Source organism: Lepisma saccharinum, chromosome 10 (assembly GCF_977018435.1).
Source record: "Lepisma saccharinum chromosome 10, izLepSacc3.1, whole genome shotgun sequence".
NCBI lineage: Eukaryota > Metazoa > Arthropoda > Insecta > Zygentoma > Lepismatidae > Lepisma > Lepisma saccharinum.
In genome coordinates, this window is record NC_139238.1 from 32315172 (window position 1) to 32337343 (window position 22172).

Consider the following 22172-nt stretch of genomic DNA (forward strand, 5'->3'; position numbering starts at 1 on the left):
AAACGCTGTCTTTGCCACTGATGTACACGACGCATCATCAGCAGAAGTAAGTAGTGATGAAATTTTTCTGACACAGCATATGTATCTGAAGAAAATGAAAATGAAAATGACAAAAGAAAACGAGTCGTGCATTTTTCCATGCAACTTGGTTGGTGACAAAAAATATCTTTCAATTAATAAAGCTGCTGTAGTGTGCTCCAGTCTAGCCGAAGATGGAATCAGTGTTACAACACCATCACAGTTAGGTGTTTGGCGAGATGTTATAAGAAGTGGCGAAGATGAAAGGCGTAAAATAAAATCTATTTTGCAAGAAGAGAAACAATTCTGCCTTCATTTCGACGACTTCAAAATGATCATATGTGACACAACAGTAGTAAATACTGGACGAGCAAATGGAATTGTTCAAAAATTAAAAAGTGAAATCATCACAAGAGGATTTGATCAGCCACAGCACATTGGCTGCCAGCACCATATTCTTGATAGAATCGTAAAGCATGTGTTAGACTTCTTTAATCCGATTTCTTCTACCAAACCAACTCTGAACTATGAATTCGTGGACGAAGTGATAAAACAATACGATGTCTTGCAGCAGTCCTACAAGCCAGAAAGTTAAATGATAACTGTTCAAAATCCAGGTTGGCGAGATGATTTTAGATTTCTGTATGGGTTATGTAGAGCATTCCGTTTCCTTAAAGAAACTGGTGCATACCCAGCAATTAAATGGAGAAAATTACCGTCTCTTCACAATGCCAGATGTAATTCACGTGCCATATATGCTCTTATTTCGTACTTCTTCATTCCTAAATGGAGAATATCACTGCAAATACCGTGCTCTCTCATCTCAAATACATGGCAGGAAGCCTAGTTTTCTAACCAAATGTTCAATGCAGGGATTCACCAGAAACTGATGGATGGAATTTCCGAATTAAATTGCTCTGCAGCCATGAAGTGCTTTGTAACTCACTGGAATGTTGAAAGATCCGTTGTAGACCACGGACGAATATTTGTGCCGAAAGAGGGGTGAAATTAATGGAAGAACTGTACCAGAAATGCAAAACATAAATATTTGAATCTGAAGCTTATTTCAACTAATACATTTTGACTGCGCTGAATGTACTTGCAATTTATAGCATTGTATAAAGATGTAAATTTACATATAAATCCATTCGATGGTAATAATGATTTAACATCGTAATGTGCAAACAATCAAATCTACACTCATCTTTCACTTAGTTTTCAAATCTTGACCTATTAGTTTGTAATAAACTTAACAAAGTCGATTAGGTTAATACTGATTGAGGTCACAGTGATAAAACAAGTTGTAATAGCTTACAGTAACCTTGTACTTGTTTAAAAAGTACAATTATTTAAAATTAGACCTAACCTTAGTTAGTTTTCTTTGGTTTAGAGCTTTCTAAAAGTTTAAAACTGTTATTTATTCAAATATGAATAACAATTCGTTACAAGTACTGTCTAGTATTTGATTAGTGTATATCCATAACTGTATTGAGAGTTTAGATTATTAAAAATAGATTTATGTGATGTAACTATGTGACATTTCAACAACGGGTGAGACTTTATTCGTGAATTCATTTTAACCACGGTTACGGACGGGGGATTACAAGAATATTGTATTTCTCTTGCAGTTTATGGTTCTTACGAGTGGATGAACACAATTGTTGTTGATTTTGCGTTTCAGGAAAAACATTTACTTTTCGTTTGGATTATGACATAATTTATTTACATTTTCACACTAAAAATAAATGCCTGATGAAGGAAGCATGTGTTCTTCCGAAACGTAACCTCAAAATATCTGCACATATACTCTATGTGATCAAAAATATCCGGACACCAGGTAAAATGTGTGTTGCGCATAGTAGACCACTCTGTGGTGCCATCTACAGCAAGGTGAGGCAAGCAAGGGACCACTATAGGCAGCATAGTGCACGAGACAGCAGAATGGCTCGGTCGAAGGAACTTACAGACTTCGAACGTGATGAAGTGATTGGGTGCCACAGGAGTAACAAGTCAGTGCGCGAGATATCCATCCTCTTAAACATCCCGAAGTCTACTGTCGCCGATGTGATAGTAAAGTGGAAACGTAATGGGACGTGTACAACCGCAAAACGTTCTGGCCGAGCACCCATGTTGACAGACAGAGACCGCCGAGTGTTGAATAGGGTAGTACGAGAGAACCGGCAATCAGCGATCGCCACCATCACACAGGAATTCCAAAGCAGGGCAGGATGTAACCCTAGCAGCATGACTGTGCGACGTGTAGTACGACGACTCGGTTACCATGGACGAGCGACTGCCCATAAGCCCCACATCACCCAACGAAACGCGAAGCGAAGGCCTCGCATGGTGTAAGGAGAGGCGCAACTGGTCGTTAGAACAGTGGAAATCCGTGATGTGGAGTGACAAATCGCGTTATACCATGTGGCGATCCGATGGTCGTGTGTGGGTGCGGCGAATGCTTCATGAACGACATTTAGCATCCTGTGTTGTGCCGACAGTGAAATTCGGTGGAGGTGGGGTGACAGTGTGGGCATGTTTCTCCTGGAAGGGGCTTGGTCCCCTCGTTGCTTTGCACGGTACTGTCACGGCACATCATTACGTTGACATTTTACAAACGTTCATGCTGCCTACCATCGAAGAACATCGCGGATGATGATTGTGTGTTTCAACACGACAATGCTCCCGTCCACACTGAGGGCCGTGTGGGACAGTGGTTTCAAGAGAACAACGTCCTACTGATGGCCTGGCCTGCGCAAAGCCTCGATTTGATTCCAGTTGAACATCATTGGGATGTTTTGGAACGCCGACTTCGGTCTAGACCATGCCGACCAACATCCACTGCTCTTCTCATCTCGGCACTATGCGAAGAATGGGCCGCCATTCCCCAAGATACCTTTCGCCACCTGATTGCCAGTATTCCTGCGAGAGTGGAGGCTGTCATCAAGGCCAAGGGTGGCCCCACACGGTATTGATTGCCAGTGCATCCGATGGAGGATGCTCGAATTTCACGCCCCAATTCCAGTGAGTGTCCGGATATTTTTGATCACATAGAGTACTTGTAAAAACCGTAGACTACAAGAGAAATAAGTTTACAATGCAAGTAATACGTACAGTCACCTGCAATAAAAATGAGAGACCTAGATCCTGAAATATTCACTTCCCTGCAATGCGTTATGTGTGTTGCCTAAATCTTCGGCGGTCGTAGAAGTTCCCATTGAATATTTCATATTAAAATCCACTTATGGACGTTGACTTCCAACACACACAACGCCTTGAAGGTAAACTAGTTTTTTAGAATCTAGATGTCCCATTTTTATTGCCTGTGACTGTACATAAAAGAAAGAAGAAAGTTCTAGTGGGGTGTGGACGAAATATCTTCACCTAGCCTCTGCTTCTGTGGTTGTGGCTATGTTCTCCTATGCTCTTCCTCTCCTCCTTCTCTCCTCTTTTTATCCATCTCCCTCTGTTTCTCCATATTTTTAATTCTATCTTTCTCTTTCTTTCTATTCTCTTGCTCTCTTTTCGCTTCAATTCCCTTTTATCCCTACTCCTCTTTCTTTGTTCCTTTGCTTGTTCTCTTTCTTTTTCGTTTTCTGTGTCCACATCTTTCTCTTTCATGCCTATTCCTATTTCTCTCTTTTTCTTCTTGTACTCCTTCTTTTTCAGCATTCTCTCTCTCTCTCTTTCTTTCTACCTCTGTTTATTTGTTTCAATCACTTTCTCTCTCTGTCTTAATCCGTTTGCACTTGTGTGCAGAATTCCAGTTCTTGGATTAGTTTCAAAATTTCTCATGTAGCGCTGATTAATTGCTTTGTTCGATCCAAATTACAATATGTGAATGTTGTTTGGTCACCTTACGTACAATGTAATAGGAAAAAGGTTGAAAGAATGCAGAACAAATTTATTCATTCCCTTTACTACAAGACCGTCCTATCAGAATCAGATATCATTGAATTGAATTGTTGTTTTTTATGTCCACTTTATGCAAAGAAAGGCTACTTGGGACTGGGATGGGACCAACAGTTTAAAGTGGGATCCGAACTACTATGTGCCTCAACCGGGCATCGAACCCAGGACGCTACCACTGCGCCATCGGGGAGACCCATCAGATAGCATTCAAATTACTTCTAAGTGAATTCAATGATAACTTTAGCAGAATAAATAATCCAAATCATTTTTTTTATTCATCGTTAATTTGTTGAAAAATAAAATTTAGAATCAAATTATAAACGCGCCCACTTGGCTTATCTTTTGGCCCTGCTTAGGTGGTGGTTATTCTTTTGGCTTGAAATTAAAGGCACCCTGGTTCTATTCCCGGTGGACGCACATTTCAGTGCTTCAGGTCCCGATTAGCGTATCCGTGACTAAAGCTGTCTTAAAACAAGCATTCGTTTATGTGTTACTGTCATAAATACTCGTATATTTAATATGAACCATTTAGAATTTGTGATTAAAATTAATTAAAGTTTGGTTTTTCAGATGACATTCAAGGAAAATGGATCCTCGACGGAAAGCCAATGACAAAGAATGGGGAGACGTACATGAATCTGACGTCATTTGACGTCAATGTCCTCTCTAACAAAGGAACATTCTATCTCGGTAACCTCTTCAATGGGAATTCTCAGTTAGGTAAGCAATTTGCATCAATTGTACAGGGCTAGTCAGAGAATATTGAACGATTTCAACATATTGTTACTCAAAAAGAATCAAACACGAGGCTACAATTCGTGTATATATATATATATATACATGTGTGTGTGTGTATATATATATATATATATATATATATATATATATATATATATATATATTGTGGCAGTGTTCATAGCATATTTCGAAACGCAATATACTACCTAAAAAGTACAATAACATTTATTTAGTGCAAGGTATGCAATTAAAGAAAAATGTTTTCTCTTTCATCGCGTTTACCTATTTTCCTCAAATGCTTGTATGTATGCAGCAGATACAAAAATTCAGTTTAAAGATCGTAAATCTACTAGAAATTGATATTATGAAACTGTTTACTTACCTTCCCTTTCTTAAAGCCCCTCACAAACCTTTCACTATATTTTAAAGTCCACTTTATGCACAAATAGGCTAATCAGGACGGGACCTACAGTTTAAAGTTGGATCCGAAGCACTGTTCAATGTGCGTCCACCGGGTAAGGTATATTCTAATATGTAAGGTTAACCACAGAGTATACGGCGAATACCGCCATATATCCTTGATTACAACCAAAAAGCCCGCAGTAATGGGGGGGGAGGCTAGAGGACACTTGATTCCAGGAGATATCTGGAAAATTTTCATATAATTCGAAAGGTGAAATTGTACATTTTTTTGCGTTTACTAAAACAAACTAAATTTTATTACAAATAATATTGTTTTCTTCGATTTACAGGCAATTAACTGTCATGTTCAACAAAGTGTTTAATCAGTTACGGATTAAGGTGGGTGCTATTGGTGCTGCACCATTAGGCCCATTCCTGAAATAGGCGCAGATGTAAACAGACGAGAATTTTCCGAAAGCTTAGCAGTTTTATTTTGCTATATTAACCTGAAAATAAATCTTAGAATGAAATTTGGAGACCCAATTTCGGACGCCTAGACACAGCTTTACTTATTATACAGTTGCTATTATTCTTTGGGCTATGACGTAACTATAACGCGTCGTTGTTTTTATTGTGCAGCATCAGGCCCAATTTCGTCTTAATCCGGCCCTGTGTATAACGAGAGAACGTTTTCACCAGATACATTAGATTCATGTTGAGTTTTACAATTAGGAGTGTAAGGGTCGACACGAGATTGGGAAGGAAATATTAATAATCCTGACATTCAGGAATGAAAACATTCTCCATTTACCGATCATGTCGGGAAATTTTCAAAATATTCCGACGCAGCAAAAATCCAGAATTGTACAAACTATTTCCCCTTCAAGACATTGCTTTAGCACTTGTGGAATAAAAGCTGTTATTTTCAAGAATTTTTAGCGCAGAAAATATCAAGAATTAACCTCTTTTAAATAAGTTCCTTTGGAATCATTACGAGAAGTTGGGAAAACATTTTCCGAAGTCAGGATCTGATCTTGAATATTCACACCCAGTCATTTTGAATTATTATTATTACTTTTTTACAGTGCTTTCGGTACGTAGAAACATATGAAGGACAGTAGATCAAGTGGTCTATGTGTGACACCTGTACTTTTGAAAAATTACAAAAAGACAAAGAAATGTTTATTGAAAGGAAGCGAGGCGAATCCAGTTCCTATCTAAATATTAGACTCAAGTCTGAACTTGTATACAACGCCAAAGTGTTCTCAATTCAATTACAATGATTTGTGAAGTAGACTATAATAATAAAAATATTTATTTAACTGATGAGCACTTGACAACTAGGTACATCACTATGTCAAAATTGGTCATACAAAATTACAGAATTGAATACATAATTATAAAATAATACAGTGGATCCTACAATCTTATACATCATCATAAATTCAAATTGTAGGTTTCAACAAGTTCATCTACTAAACCTTTGACCTTATTTAGACATGTAAGAATTGAGATATACCTATGGGAATAACTGGGAATTTTATAAGATATATTTTTCAAAAGGTATTCACAGTCTATTTGGAACGTTAAAATTAAAATCTCTTGTACAAAATTTATCCTTTTCATTTTCGTTCTTCTAAGATAAACATGTTCAACCGTCATAACCATTCAGATCAATGTTGGTCATAGTATTTTTTTAAAAAAAACTTTGTGCATAATAACCTGATAAAAAGTTTTTGAACTGATTCAACTTTTTGAAGGTGACTGGTGGCTGTCAGAAACCATAATTCATTAGCATATTGAAGAATAGGACCAACTATCGTTTTATATAGGTATATTAAGGTATCTTCTTTTTGAAAATGTTTCCATGAGAAGAATATATAACCAAACATCTTCTTTGTTCTTTTGCAAATTTCTGAAATGTTCTCATCAAATATGAGAGAGGAGTCTATTAATATTCCTAAGTCTTTATGTCTGCCGCAGACTTGGATTTTCTTTTGATAAATAGCCCGACCCTGTGGCCGAGTGGTCAGTCTCGCGCCTAGCGCGGAACAGGTAGGTCGTGCTGTACGAGCTCTGTGCTTTGAGGAAAAGTGAAAGTTCAGCGCGATATCGGTACGTACGTGTGGGAGAGGGTGTGCTGTTGAACTGTGCTAGTGAAGAATTGGACAAAAGTAAAATATAGAATGGATCGCGAAAATACGATACAAATTAGTTTTGAAACGGGAACTTTGAAACCTAGTCCTTTGGAAGTACATGAATTTATTCATGATAAATTCAAACTGAGTGTGGATGAAATTGCAGCCATACAAATTCCCACGACGATTAAATGTGTATTTTTGAAATTAGTGCGTCCGGGAAAAATGAGAAAAATATTAGAAGAAAATACTGGTGAAGTGAATTTTTATTATAGTAGTGGAGCTGTGACACAAGTGAAACTGAGTGATGCGAATCGAATTTTGAAGCCGGTTCGAGTGTTTAATCTTCCTTTGGAAGTGCCAGAACGACAAATTCGTGAAAAACTGAGTGAATATGGGACAATCGATGAATTGAAAGCAGAAACTTGGAGTGACAAATTTAGGTACAAAGTGTATAATGGGGTGCGTCAGGTTTTGATGGCAATTAAGAAGCCAATTCCCTCCTTTGTGAAAATAGGCCAATATACGGCACATGTAGTATATAATGGTCAAATCCCGACTTGTGAATGGTGTGGTAGTAGTGATCACATGCGGTTTAATTGTACCTTACGGAAACCAACAGTGTTCAAAGTCATGGGTCGTGCAGTTCGGTCCTATAGCGAAGCAATTGCACCGTCTACATCTACACACGAAGATATAAATGTGAGTCAAGAATCAGCACAACTGACTGTGATAGAAGGGCTTCAACAGGGAAAACATATACAGGAAGAGAAAAATATTCACAAGAATGATCAACAAACTTTGACCAAGGAAGGAACTGAAGAAAATATGCAAGATCAACCAAAAGAACCTGTGTTAAATGTTCAACTTACACGACAAAGTGAAGAAATGTCCCTGGATACTATGGAGCAGAAGAAGGGTGGACCACTAAGACGACAAGAAGACATAACTAAAGTGCAAGAGGAATCGAGTGATGAAGTGCTACAGAGCAACAAGGAGAGGAAGCAGAATCAGACCAAGCAAAAGGACTTCAGACAAGAAGCTAAACAGGAAAAAGATTCGGAAACTGATAGTGAAAGTGGAAGTGTCCAAAGTAGTACGGGTCGTTCGGTTTCCGGCTCACAAAAACGACCAAAGAGTATAAGGAAAGTGTCAGGCAGCAATCGGACGAAAAGACGATCATTGCGACATGTAAAAACAAATGTCCAAGACATGGTTATTGATCCAAGTCCGATAGGCCATGAAAGTTTGTGAATACTGGATACAGGTAATCACTTTAAGATTAGAAAATAGTATTATTTGGAATGAATATTTTTATATGGACTGTCAGAAAGTTAATGATATTGTATTGCGTGGTGGTAGATATTTATGGATTAAGCTATACAAAGGGCAGGGGTATTTCCTCCCCCCCCCCCTACTAAAATAATATTGTTAGTGTGTTTGTTAATTTTTGGTGTATAACATTAGGGGCATATAAAAATAGTGTAAGAATTATTACTCTTAGATGGGGCAAAGGTGGAAGTATAAGTATTGGGAATACCCAATCCCAAAAATTTTGTTCATAGTATTTATGATGACGACCCTTCGTTTTGCTACAATAAATATAAACAAAATGAAATCCCTTACAAAACAGGCGGCGTTAGAGGACTTTATTATACAAGCATCATTAGATATTGTCTTTCTCCAAGAATGTGGACAAATGAATTTCAATTTTTCCCCAATGATAAGAGTTCATAATAATGCAAATTTCCAATCGACAGGAACAGCTTTGTTAACACGTAATACGGTTCCCCTCACAAATGTGGTATGTCATCCTAATAATAGAATCATATCAGCAAAAGTTGCAAATGTATGGATATATAACATATATGCTCCATCCGGGTCACAGTGTAGAAAACAAAGGGATGAGTTTCTTGCGCAGGAAGTTGCTGTTGAAATGCAGGGTAGGAGAGAACACATAATATGTGGGGGAGATTTCAATTGTGTATTGTATCCGCAGGATCAAAGACCTGGATTTAACACGTCGAATTCATTGCAAAAATTAGTAACTGGCTTTAACTTCACAGATGTCTGGAGGGACAAATGTTTTGGGCAGAGGGGTTTCACGTATATACGTGACAATTGTGCATCCCGTTTGGATAGATTTTATGTCACACCCACATTACGTCAGAACGTAAAGTCCATCAGTCTAACACCTACATGTTTTTCAGATCACAGTGCTGTCATTATGATGATAAATGTGGACATTCCAATAGTCCCGAGAGGGTACGGTTGTTGGAAATTAAATGCTTCAATTCTTAATGAGAAAAATTTCCAACAAGCATTTAATGACCAATGGTCGAGATGGATAACACACCGTCTGAGGAGGATAGATATAATCCGCTGGTGGGAGGAGATTCTCAAACCGGGTATAAAAAGATTTTGTATCAGTTACTGTAAGGAACGGTCGAGAGAGTGGACAAATAAATATAATTTTTACTACAGGGTATTGCGTGAACAAATTCAGCAAGCAACGGACGGAAAAAAAAGTGCAAACTGAAGTCAAACGTATACAAGCTGTATTGTTAAAAATGACTGCAGAAAGGCGTCAAGGGGTCAAAATTCGTAGTAGACTTCCTCATTTTGACAACGATGAGGTCGCCTCTATCAGCCATGTAATTCATGAAAGAAAAAATGCTAAAAGACAATGTATTAGTGAAATATTTGATAATGGGGGAACAAAGATCAATTCAGCCCCTGAAATACGTAATTGCATTTATAATTATTTTGAGCAACAATATTCCCAACCAGCGTCACATAATGGAGCTTTAATGGATGAATTGGCATCCGAATCAGAGGTTTTTACAGATGAAGAAAGTGAAAACTTAAACAAAGAATATACAAGTGAGGAAGTGTTTCGAGCGGTTAAGGTAGGGCAATCATTTTCAGCTCCTGGTTGGGATGGGATACCCAATAAGTTTTATCAAACCTTTTGGAAATTGATGGGTCAAACAATAACGGATTGGATAAATGCAGTGTTTAGCAAGTATCAAATGGGTAAATCTTCCAATACGGGTATTATAATTCTAATACCAAAATGTCCAAAACCAAGCGAACCTGGTCATTATAGACCCATCACCCTCCTTTGTACGGATTATAAAATATTGGCGCGATGTATGCTTGGCAGACTTATGCCTTATGTCGACAAATTAGTAGGAGATGATCAATATGTTTTTGGTTTAAATAAGAAAATCACAAATGTTTTACAAACGATGCGTGAAATAATTACATGTTATAGACTACAGAACAAAAACTCTGAAAATGCTATATTAGCATTAGACTTTGAACGTGCTTTTGACACGATAAATCATGAATATCTATTTAACGTTTTGCAGGGCTACGGTATACGTGGACATTTTCTTTCAGTATTTAAAAGTCTTTATAGTCATGCAACAGCAAAAATTCAAATAAATGGTTTTCTGACAAAAGAACTCTATATTTATAAAGGTGTAAGGCAAGGAGATCCTTTGTCGATGTTAGCGTTTTGTATTGCACTGAGACCCATTCTGTGTGAAATAGGCCGAAAAGTTCAAGGAATTAACATACACTCTACTACCATTAAGGTGTTAGCGTATGCTGACGATGTTACTGTATTAATAAATGAACAGTCTGATATTGATGAAACATGTCAAGTATTACAGAAATTTGGAAAATGGTCGGGATTAAAAATAAACCAAGAAAAATCGTCCATTTTGAATTTAAATTTGGTTCATTCTCACTCGCAGCGAGGTAATTTTAAGGTTGTACAAATGATACGTATACTAGGTATAATATATACGCACTCTATCCAAAGTATGATCCAATTAAATTATGATAGAGTATTAACTGGGGTTAAAGCGATATTACAAACAAATACATTTCGCAGCCTTAGTTTACAGTCAAGGGTGACCTTTGTACATGTCTATGCACTGTCAAAGTTATGGTACATGGCAAAAATCCTTCCACTACGGAAGTTAGATATAAATAAACTTAAGAGTGCAGTAAATTGGTTTATTTGGAATGGTCAGATATTGAGGGTGAAACATGTATTACTTTGTTTGCCTTTTGCCGAGGGAGGAATGAATCTTGTGAATATAGAACTCAAATGCCAGGCCTTACGTATTCAAGCTGACACGCAGACATTGATTCAGCATCCACTCAGCCTCACAAGTAAAGTTTTGAGAAGCGCTTTGGACTATATTTCACTAGAGGCTCCTATTGATATTACTAGACTGGTAGACACTTTATGGTATTTTAAGTCAACAATAGTGGATATTAGTTATGCCCTATTACAATCTCCGATATTAACACTACCAGTGACATCGGAAATATATCGCAGACTATGTAAATTAGAACAACCAACATGTAAAATTATTGAGCAAAATCCCAGAATGAAGTGGAGAGAAATATGGAATAATATTCAGGCTCACCATCTTACATCACGAATCCGATCAGCATGGTATATAATTGTCCACCAAAAATTACTCACTGGAGAGAGACTCTATGATCTTAAATTAATAAATACACCAATGTGTGCCAAATGTAATGTATCTGATAGTTTAATCCATAGACTGAGTGAATGCCAAATAATAGAAACATCATGGCTTTATATAAGGAAACTTGTGAGTACTATTTGTCGAACATCAGTGTATAACATCTCTGTAGATATTCTTTTATATCCAGCTTTTGAATATTACCCAAAAACAAAACGTAAAAGTGTACAATGGCTCCTAGGACACTATGCCTATTTCCTATCGACATATCGGCAACCAGATTTTAATATACAATTTGTAAATTACCTCCATCAAGAATACCACAGGATACCTGACTGTAAAAGAAATAGATTGTATGCTAATTTTCTTACTGTAATGTTTACTTGCCCAATGAGTTGAAATGTAAATTGCAAATGTAATGTAATAAATTGCAAAATGTAATAAAAAAAAAAGTGGTTAGCACATCGCGCTGCGACGCCAAGGGTCCCGGGTTCGAATCCCGGTCGGGCTTGGTTGTTTGTGAATGTCCATCATCAATTTCATCATTTCATCACTCATCCCCATCTTCGCAAATTAGCCAAGAGGCACAAAACGGGAAGTAAAATAAACTAAATCAATCAATCAATCAATCTTTTGATAAATACAGTTGGAGACAATTTAATTAACTTTCTTGGTACATCTTAAAACTTTACAGTTTTATATTAATAATAATAATAAATTATATGACTAAACATCAAGATATGAGATCGTAATCTACCCCCACCTTGTGGCACCCTTGACTGTAGCTCTGCAGATTTCACAGTGTTGTTTCTGTCGTCTTGATATCTCTCTCTCTCTCTCTCTCTCTCTCTCTCTCTCTCTCTCTCTCTCTATCTATCTCTCTCTCTCACTCTCTCTCTCACACACACACACACACACATACACACACACACACACACACAAAATATGTGGTGTAAAGATTCCGACTAGTAAATTTGTGTCAAATATACGCATGTGTGGTTTTCTCTAAAGTCCTCTCGGAACTTAGTTTCTCGTGTTCCACATCTCGAGGTCAATGCAAGGGGGGTGGGAAGGATTGATTCCACCATGACTGGTGAACCGGGATAAATTCCTATACACCTTCTGACTATTTACCATAATGAAACCTAGTTTACACTATCGCCTCTAACCTCTAACGTATAAGTCTCAGTCACCTATTCCCTCCATAAATATATCTTTCATTGATAAAGAATGATGTTACATTACAAAAATACAGAAACTTATTTTTTCGGTCATAGATGGCAGAAAAATATTATTTAATTTTGTAGATTTAAAAAATCACTAGAAGCTAGAAAATTAATCATCTTTTCAGATTTTCTAACACGATAATTACATTTTAAAAGACCAAGTCAAAAGATATACATTTGGAATATTGTAATAATAATAATAATAATTCACAGTTACATTCACCTCTTCTGAATGAACAGTTTACACGAATTTATGTAAAAAAAAAATATGCCGAGAGAGTGAGATTGAAAATTTCCATTACGCCATAAATTCGAGTAGAATATTTTGCAAAAACGTAAAAAGAGGAATTCTATGAGAAATATAAATAATGCAGGGAAATGAGAATTTTTCATGTTCGCATATTAAATTCAACTTTATTACATTTGAATATGAAATGCATTTTATTTTCTTTTGTCACGTTATCCTCATCCAAGAATCGACGTATGACTGGTTAACCTTACTGATTATAATATTCCTTCTGTCACAATGCTTACCTATACAGAATTCTGTACCTCTTACTTTTGGTTTCACGTGATCGGGGAACATAATATTGAGATGGGAAGAGGCCGTGAATAGACAATGCACGGCAGACTCGTACCCAGGGAAGGGGTCAACTGGACCATGCCCTCCCCCCTTCGAACTATGCAATTTGTAAATGTGAATCTATCAAAAGCTACGAAAATAACATTGACAATTTTTGTAAAAATGTGTAGTTAATTTTACAGAACCTTCGCTAGATTGGTTGGTATCTTTGTGCAGGTATTGACTAATATGAGATCTGCCTTTTGTTATCAAAACCAATGTAGAAATACGTATGACTTAACGTCAGTTGAGATTTCCAAGTATCGAGTCGCAACAATGTTATGCCTCTTTTACATCAGTAACGGACGTCATTATCAGTATTCTAATATGAATGACATTTTTTTTGTAAAGTTAATTAATTTCATCCATTTTAATGGTAACATAATCTAAAGTTAATGCAAACATGGCGTCCATTTAATGTTTCACGATACAGCGTATATACCCTGTTAAAAAATTGAGATTTTGCCATTGATGCATCTTTTATTACTATTACTGCTACTACTCAGATTAAGTATAAAAATAATAATAGTGAACAAAGTTTTGCTGATTTTTAATTCTGTAAGACAAAGGGAAATTTTGATGAAAAAATTAATTTTGCACCTGTGAAAGGTATAATTTGGTTTCTGGCTGTAGCATATGAGGTGATGTGGAGGAATAGAGCTCCACATATTCTTGATCTCGGCCATGGTTGGGATGATGTGATCACCATCTCGCTCGCACGACCCGGTCTCCTTTTTCTCCCAGGGTTACTTCCAGGTACCCATTTATACGAAACTGTTTGGACATCAGAGCCGCGCAGAAACAGAGAAATGACTGGAAATTTTTGTTCCAGATCACTTGTCCAGGGTTTCGAACCCGGGTATTCCGCATAGTAGCCAGATGCTCTACCAACTTTCTTTAGGAATTTCCCTAAGTTGTAATTTAGTATCTCCTGTTATTCGCATTTTTCTAAGTTTTCACATGAATCATTTTTTTCTAAATTCTCTATTTTTCTAATTTTGGACAAACACGAACGGGATTCGAACCTGGGACCCCTGGCGTCGTAGCGCGCAGTGATAACCACTCTGCCACGGAGGTTGGCAACTAAGTGAGCTAGTAGGAGACGTTTCTGTAACTTCATTGCCTCATTCTCTGTCAAAGGAGTTTCTGGATGCCCGGTCTTACCCAAAACGTAATGGATAATAATCCAAAGTAACTCCAACGTACATAATTTTATCTTGGATTATTTACACCAATCCGGCTAACTTTTTGGAGGGGGGCAGGGGTATTTTACTTACTGTACCCTACTAATAACTAATATTTTTTTTCTTCATATTTTAGCCGATACAATGTCCCGATTCCTCAACGAGAACTCAGGTGAAGTGTTCAAGGAAATGAAACCAGCATTGGACGGCTCCTTCAGTGCACTGTACCATGGATTATCCAAGAGACTTTTCGACAAAGTGCCTTACAAACAACTCTTTAAGGGAGTGTAAAAGTGAGTGTGTGGACACCATCACACTCCACATGTGTGAATTTCATTGCAACTATATCGTTATATGAATGTATTTGATGTTGAAGTTTTATTGCGGACTGACGTCAAAAGCAAAATAAAACAAACAGTGGATTTTTATATTTAAATTTATATATAATCTATAGAACTGTGTTTTGAAGTGAAGCTCTAACTTACAATATTTATACACTAAAGACTGTAATGGTAAATAATCAAGGCCCAGGCACCTGGCATCAACGGTTTATAAACGTTTCCGGAATACGTTGAGGGTCCAGCTTTTGGTATTGTTGAGATACAATAACATTTTTTCAATAATTCTTTGTATCGTACACAATTTTTTTCTTGTTGTAACCAAGGTTGTCTACTAAACTTGGCAAGAAACTACCTACCCTGCCTTTATTTATTTATTATTGTTATTATATAGCCTATTTTTAATTTCATGACTCCAGGCGTTAACTTCCTCGGCGCGCTTAGTAAATTTATTGAACACTAAACACACTAATCAATGAACACACTGAAGCACTAAACACATGGAGGCGATGGGGGGAGTAAATATCTTGACGGTAACTAAAATCCAGTTGTATGTCTTCTATCTTCCTTCAGTTCCGCCGATCCTGTCTCTCTTCCATAGAGATATATAAATATTCTAACAGGTATCTTGTAATGAACTCAGTACTTTCACAGCTCGCGATAAAACAACTTTTCTTTTCAAACGAACACGACTTCGCTCCTCAACAGTTAGCAGTAAATTGGATTCCTTTCCAATAAAGCTTCTAATCACACCATAGTAATGACACTAAACTTCAGGATTGTAGTCTCAACAGTATTGTATTTAGTTTCATTTAAACCAAATGGTTTACTAAGTATGCACATCTGAGTGCAAAAACTGAGTTCATGTATCGACGCGGGTCTTACTCGTATCAACGCACGGCTTGCACTGTTTTTTATGAGCAACGCACCTCAACCGTCCCCCAGAAAAAAATGTTAACCGCTTTTACCGCCCTTTCACCACCAGCGGGGGCGGGTCAAGTTTTGTAGGGGTTCTTCAAGATCGGTTACAACACGTGCAGCATTGTTCATAACAAGTTGTATGATTTTTTTTTTACAAGAATTGCAACCTATGGACGTGAAAGTGGCAGGTGAACTGGACAAGCGTCCTATGGAGAAGTGTCCAAAAGATTCATTAGTAGAAAATAATATTAGTTTTAAAACTATAACATTTTAACAGTATTAATAATGTAGTTAATGGCACTGAAAAGGATAAATTTTACCCAGAATGTAAAGCACTTATCATTTTATTTTCTGTGACAATTTTGTGGAGAACTGTTTTTCCTTGTAAAATTTGCTCAATTTTTTGTCTAATAATGCTCATTATGTACAATAAAATTAAGAAAATAGAACACATTTCCAAAATCTATAATAATCCATTTAAATTTCTTTCTGGAATATAAACGACTATAAAAATATTATTTTTCTTACTTATCTTTAATGCTAAATATAGTATACAACAGTACAAAGATACAATAGCAGATTAATTCTAACAATACAGGAAGATGAAAAGAAGCAATACAATATTGTTAGTCTTCGCACCCTCCTCCCCCGAAAAGTACCGTATATAGTTTCTAGCAGGGTGAAAATTAGCAAGTGTATATTAGGTACCGCCCCAGAATATACTGACAAAAAGGTAAAGTTTCAATACTGAGATAGTACATACAATCCAATCCAATTTGTAATAGAAATATTTCCCAGATATAAACTTTGTTCGCAAAGACGCATTTGTGTAATGAAGTGGAAGATTCGTAGAATTGTCAAGTGCATTTTGTTTCGTCTGGTCCGTACTATTCCTGTCGTCTTATCAATCAAATTCGCCCGTGACATATTCCTCCAAGCCAGTCTTAATTGTTGAAAGACTAATAGAAGATATACAAGAAATGTTTTGCAATTGTCGTCGTGTACATTTTGAATTGAACTTCAAGCAGGACATTCTGGATTATTTTTAGGATTTTGGTTAAAGTGTGCATTGAATTTTAAGATATACTATATAGATATTGAAGTTACTGAATTGGAGCTACTTGTCAAAGGGTATGAAATTGATTGTGTGAACAAATTGTTCCATTTGCTACGGTATGCCTCATGTTACAAACTATATGAATGACAAGTGAAATTCAGTCCTTCCTTTGGTAAAATTTTAAACTGTTCTCGTTACCCCCAAAATAAGAAAATATTCGCAAAGATTTCCTCTATATACTAACCACCGCGAGTAGAGGCACCGCCTGAAGGTAAAGATGGAAATGCCTTCTACAGTGTTGCCCAGTAGCGGGTATTGGGTTCCAAAACCGAGGGGACAAAGTGCAAAAGTGGGGGGGGGGCAATGATAGTATATTTCCCTTTGAGAAATAAGGTTTAGCATAGTGCGGGGGCAAAGTGACGAAAATTTGCGGGGAGAACTGCCCCCGTCGCCCCTCCCCCTAATCGCCGCCAGTGGTGTTGCCAAAACATGTTCGCATAAAAGAGCTAAAGCACACCTAGAATAGAGCCACATCGTGGAACCAGATTTATGAAATCTACTGCTAATTGAAACATATTTATATTCGAGTACAAATATCGAATTAGTAGTATAGAAATTAGATAAGGACGGTCGCTATTTAATATTCGCAATTGATTTGCACGTACTTATAACTAATTTGCACGTACTTAGAACTAATTTGCACGTACTTAGAATTCATTTGCATGTACTTAGAATACTTTACATTTATGTATTTGCATGTTTATAACTTTTTATGAATATATATTTATTTATTTTATGAAAAATATGTATATAGAAGGTAATTAGAGGTACTAAACGCTATGCATATGGTTTTATATTCATTACTGCAAAGTATGTAATGTATAAAATGTTAATATTAATGTTTATAGTATTGAAAATAAGAGTTTATGGTTTATGAACCGCTATGAACGGTGGTAATGGTACGAAAGAAGACGGTCCCGGTATTCGAACCCACGATATGTAATATTATTAATTAGTACTATGCAATTATTTCATTATGTTATAAAAGACGGTGGTTTCACACGTTAGACAGAATACTGTCTCCGAATCTCGACTCCGCTCTGATGTCAGACAGAGAGAATGAATTAATATTCCGTGCAGGTAGAGGAGAAAGGAATTTGGGCAGTGTGCGTTCAAGGCGAAAGGGTTGTGGGCGGGATGTTGTTGTGACGGGACAAATACACAACAAGTCATTTTGGGGAAAATAAATTGGTTAGAGATACGATCCGCTTCGATTTCAGGTGGAAAAAGAAAATGTATCACGGGGTGATTGTGTCCCGTGAAAAAAAAACAAAAGATTGTAAAATGCTAATTTTAAAAGTCTCCCCTAAGCGGAAGAGTCCGTCTGTGTGTGGAGCGATACGGGCAGTAAAATAGTAAGCGCCAAGGCAGGTACAGAATTTGGACGAAAAAAGGATTTTAAGTTAAAAGGACATGAGGTGAAGGTGATATAATTCAAGGCGGGTGGACGTAAGGAATTTATCTAATGGAAAAAAGAGGCTGTGGGTTTTAAATTTGGACGTCTAGAGTTAACGAGGCAGCGTGAATTTAAAGAGATTGTTAGTTTCCACTATGGAAAATAAGGGTGGGTAGAAAAGGCTTTGATTTTTCGGCCCGATTTTTTGGGGTATTTAAACTTGGGGAAAAAGAATTTGACCGCACATTTTTGTTATTTTTTCTATTGAGTTTGTTCTGTGTTTGTCTGCTGAGTTTTCTGGTTTGTCAAGATGATGATGCATATTGTAAGTATTGCATTTTTTATCTAAGTACAAGTGTTATACGAGAATGGAATTTGACTAGTGTTTTATCCGAAATACAAACTAACTTGTCAAGTTCTATCTCGGTTGTGTTTTTTTGTTTAGCGGCAAAGTGTTTAGCGTGGCGAGACGGAATAAAAGTGAATTGTAGTAACAGTCGCGATTAATGTATTTGAGATTTGTGCAAGATCCCTAACAAGGATCGAACCTAGGACCGTTTGCACCAACAATATTAGCTTTTTTTACTCTACATATAACTATAAACCTTTTATTTTTTAAAAGAAATAAAACGCACAAGTCTACTACATACAAGTTTATTGTTCTAAAACTAATCTACTACAAAATAAATACAGAGTCAAATTAATTTTACAAAAGGTTATACATAGCGTTAACACAACGCTTTACAGTTTTTTATAAGTCATTTTGTACACATGTTGTAATACATAGCGTTCACACAACGCTTTATATTTTCTCAAGCAAAATTGTACATAGATAGTAAACAGCTTTAACACTACGCTGCTATATTTATACATTATAACTACTCAAAGTACAATGCTTTTAAGTTGTTACTTTGTGGAACAAATAGCTTCCCAGAACTCGTTCTCCAAAGAAAAATTATATGAGTGAAACCGGTGCGAATCCAACGCACATATACATTCGGGTATATACATATATCCCTGCCCACAAAAGTGAAACTTTTTTGTTGGCTTTTTATTATATTTAAACACACAGTGACGTACGGGATTACCGTACAATTCTCTTCTGCGTAATGTCTGTACTGGCGCCCCAGAAAAGTACACTTTATTATTATTACAGGTGATAAATTCATTTATATACATTACATTTTTTTGTTCTGTTTTTGATTTGTTTGGAGCCCACAAATCATTGCATGTATATGCAATATGATGATTATTGTAGAAAAATGTACTATGCAGAAATTTAGTATACAGTTTCATAACTAGTTCGATATCTACACTGTCCATTTTTTTGCATCGAACGCCTTTCTGTCACGTATAAATATTCTTTTATGAGCCTGCTGGAAGTAGCAGCCGATAACACCCTTGTAAGTTTTGATCAACTGTTCCATTTTATCTTTTTCTATGCACTCAAGATTTAGACATTTGTGAAGTTCTTCTTTTGGTTCGCCAAGTTCACATTCAGAACACGTAGGCTTGGGATAATTTTCTACTATTGCTTGTGCAATAGAGAAAATAAGACACTGGTCTTCGATGCAGTATTCACTGCAGGCACATTGTAAATTAATTAAAGGCACTTGAGAATTTTGTCCATACAATTCTGTCATTTCTTTTTAAGTTTGTTCCAAACAATGACAGAAAATAGGTTAGGGGTAACTCACGGCACATATAATGTAAAAACATAATACAATAAATTCCACACATGGATGAGTTTGGGTTTTGAACCACCGTTTCACTGATGCACCATGAAATACAGTTCTTTTTTATAAATTTTAGTACATTTGCACTAGGAGACTGACCAAAACTATCAAAGTACATGGCCTCCTTATCACTGTTTATAAACAAACTTGTCCAGTGTATCCCTGGTCCAGATTCATTGTCGGTGTTAATAATCAATGCAGCAGGCAATTGCACATTTTTTGGCAATGTGTTATTAGCAAAAACACCTCGAAAAATAAAAGACAGACATTTGTCTGATTGAACAGTTTTTTTCAATTTCAATGTTATTCATTGTTCACTATCCGAAAATGCACTATTTTTGGAAGAGCAACCTTGCTCGGATAAGTAATACACACTTGAAACGTCGTTGTAAAACGAAGCTAAGGATGAATATCCACTGTCTGATGTTGAGGTGTTCTGTTTAGGTGCAGTCCTTGTGGCTTCTCCTATAATATGCTGTTGAAGCATGAAGCTACGGAGATAAGATGCGTATAAATGTGCGTCTCTAAGAGCACATTTGATTGTCCTTAATCTGTGATAATTGCGACAGCAATTTTGTGCAGGGAAGGCTAACAGTGACGCTTTAGGGCATCCTAGGTCCTCGAGGTTAACCACAGTGCGGTGAAGTACTTTAATCAAAAACTTGCATTTATCAGCTCCAAAAGAATAAATAACTGATGCGTTTCCGGTGTACTGGGAAAGTACAGAAAACAATTTTGAATAGCAAAGTTCACCGATAGGCCATTCGAGAGAATGCTTGTTTTGTGTTTGCCACATATTTTCGTTTTTTGCTCCAATATCTAAAGTATCCCATTCGTAAGGTGGTAGAAATATCCATGATTGCATACTATCTGAGTCTGCATCGACTATAGCTAGTTCTTTAGGAATAAAATTGCCAGAATTGTCTCGGAATCCTTGAAAATCAACGACAGCCCTCATATTGTGATCCGTACTCCTTCCTGGCTGGTACTCAACTGATTATTATTTTGTATTATCTGGGAAAATACCTCTGTGTTTGTCTATTTGGAGCAGAGAGTCGAACTCTCCATAAATAATGCACGTGACCGCCGTAGGCAACGGCGCAGAGAATGACAGTTTAGCACTTACACTCCCATCGCGTAATATGTCCCAAGTAGAGTCAATTTCCATTGTGGGTGAAAGAATAAAGGGATACAAAGCAAATCCATTATCAAAATCTTCTTGGGAGAGACTATTTCCTGTATCCTGGTAATGTATTCCCGTTCCAGAGAATAAATTGTAATATGCTTGGATAATATTTTTGTCTGTGAAGCTGGGGCAGAGAGGTTGGTTTGGAATGGTTCTAGTTCCAACTTGGAGTTGAATTTTATTCAATCCGAAATGATGGAAATTAAAAGGGTTTTTATGTATTTGACCATTGAAAGCTGAATTTTCAACAAAACCTAACATTACACGTTTAGGAACAGTACCTAAAAATATATTATCTAGATTATAAGAAGTAATATTTTGAGGGATAGTTATTGATTTTACTTCCACGCGTGTAATTGGGTATTTAGCTGTAGTAGTTTCAAGAGCGTTTGCATGAGCAAGACCTATATCTGGAGATACAGTAACTCTTTTTACATAAAGAGAAATGTCCTGTATTTCTACACGATAAGAAGAATTCTCGGCGGCCATCAATGAAAATGCATCGTTTGATCTATGTAATTTAATTCTCATGTACACATTGTTCAAGAGAAGACGAGGTTGGCACATAAAATCAGAATACAGTCGCCCGTACATGTCGAATGGCCGACTTTGCGCAGCAAGACTCATTCGTTTTTCAATTCCTTTATTTTCAGTTAGATTTTCTAATTTCCCAGGCGTTTCGCGATACCAGAGAGCAGCAGTGAGATGAGATTTTTTAGCCTCATTAGAA

At 36.7% G+C, this 22172-nt stretch overlaps 1 protein-coding gene across 1 annotated transcript in view; it reads left to right on the plus strand.

Moving 5' to 3' along the window:
• The window catches only part of LOC145994311 (protein takeout-like), a 57045-nt gene extending 40625 nt beyond the window's left edge, over positions 1–16420 (plus strand). The window contains exons 5-6 of the mRNA XM_083130414.1: positions 4498–4647; positions 14885–16420. Coding sequence (XP_082986540.1) covers positions 4498–4647; positions 14885–15039 — 305 coding nt within the window. The 3' untranslated portion in view covers positions 15040–16420. The remainder of the gene's footprint in view (positions 1–4497; positions 4648–14884) is intronic.
• Positions 16421–22172: the final 5752 nt, after the last annotated feature.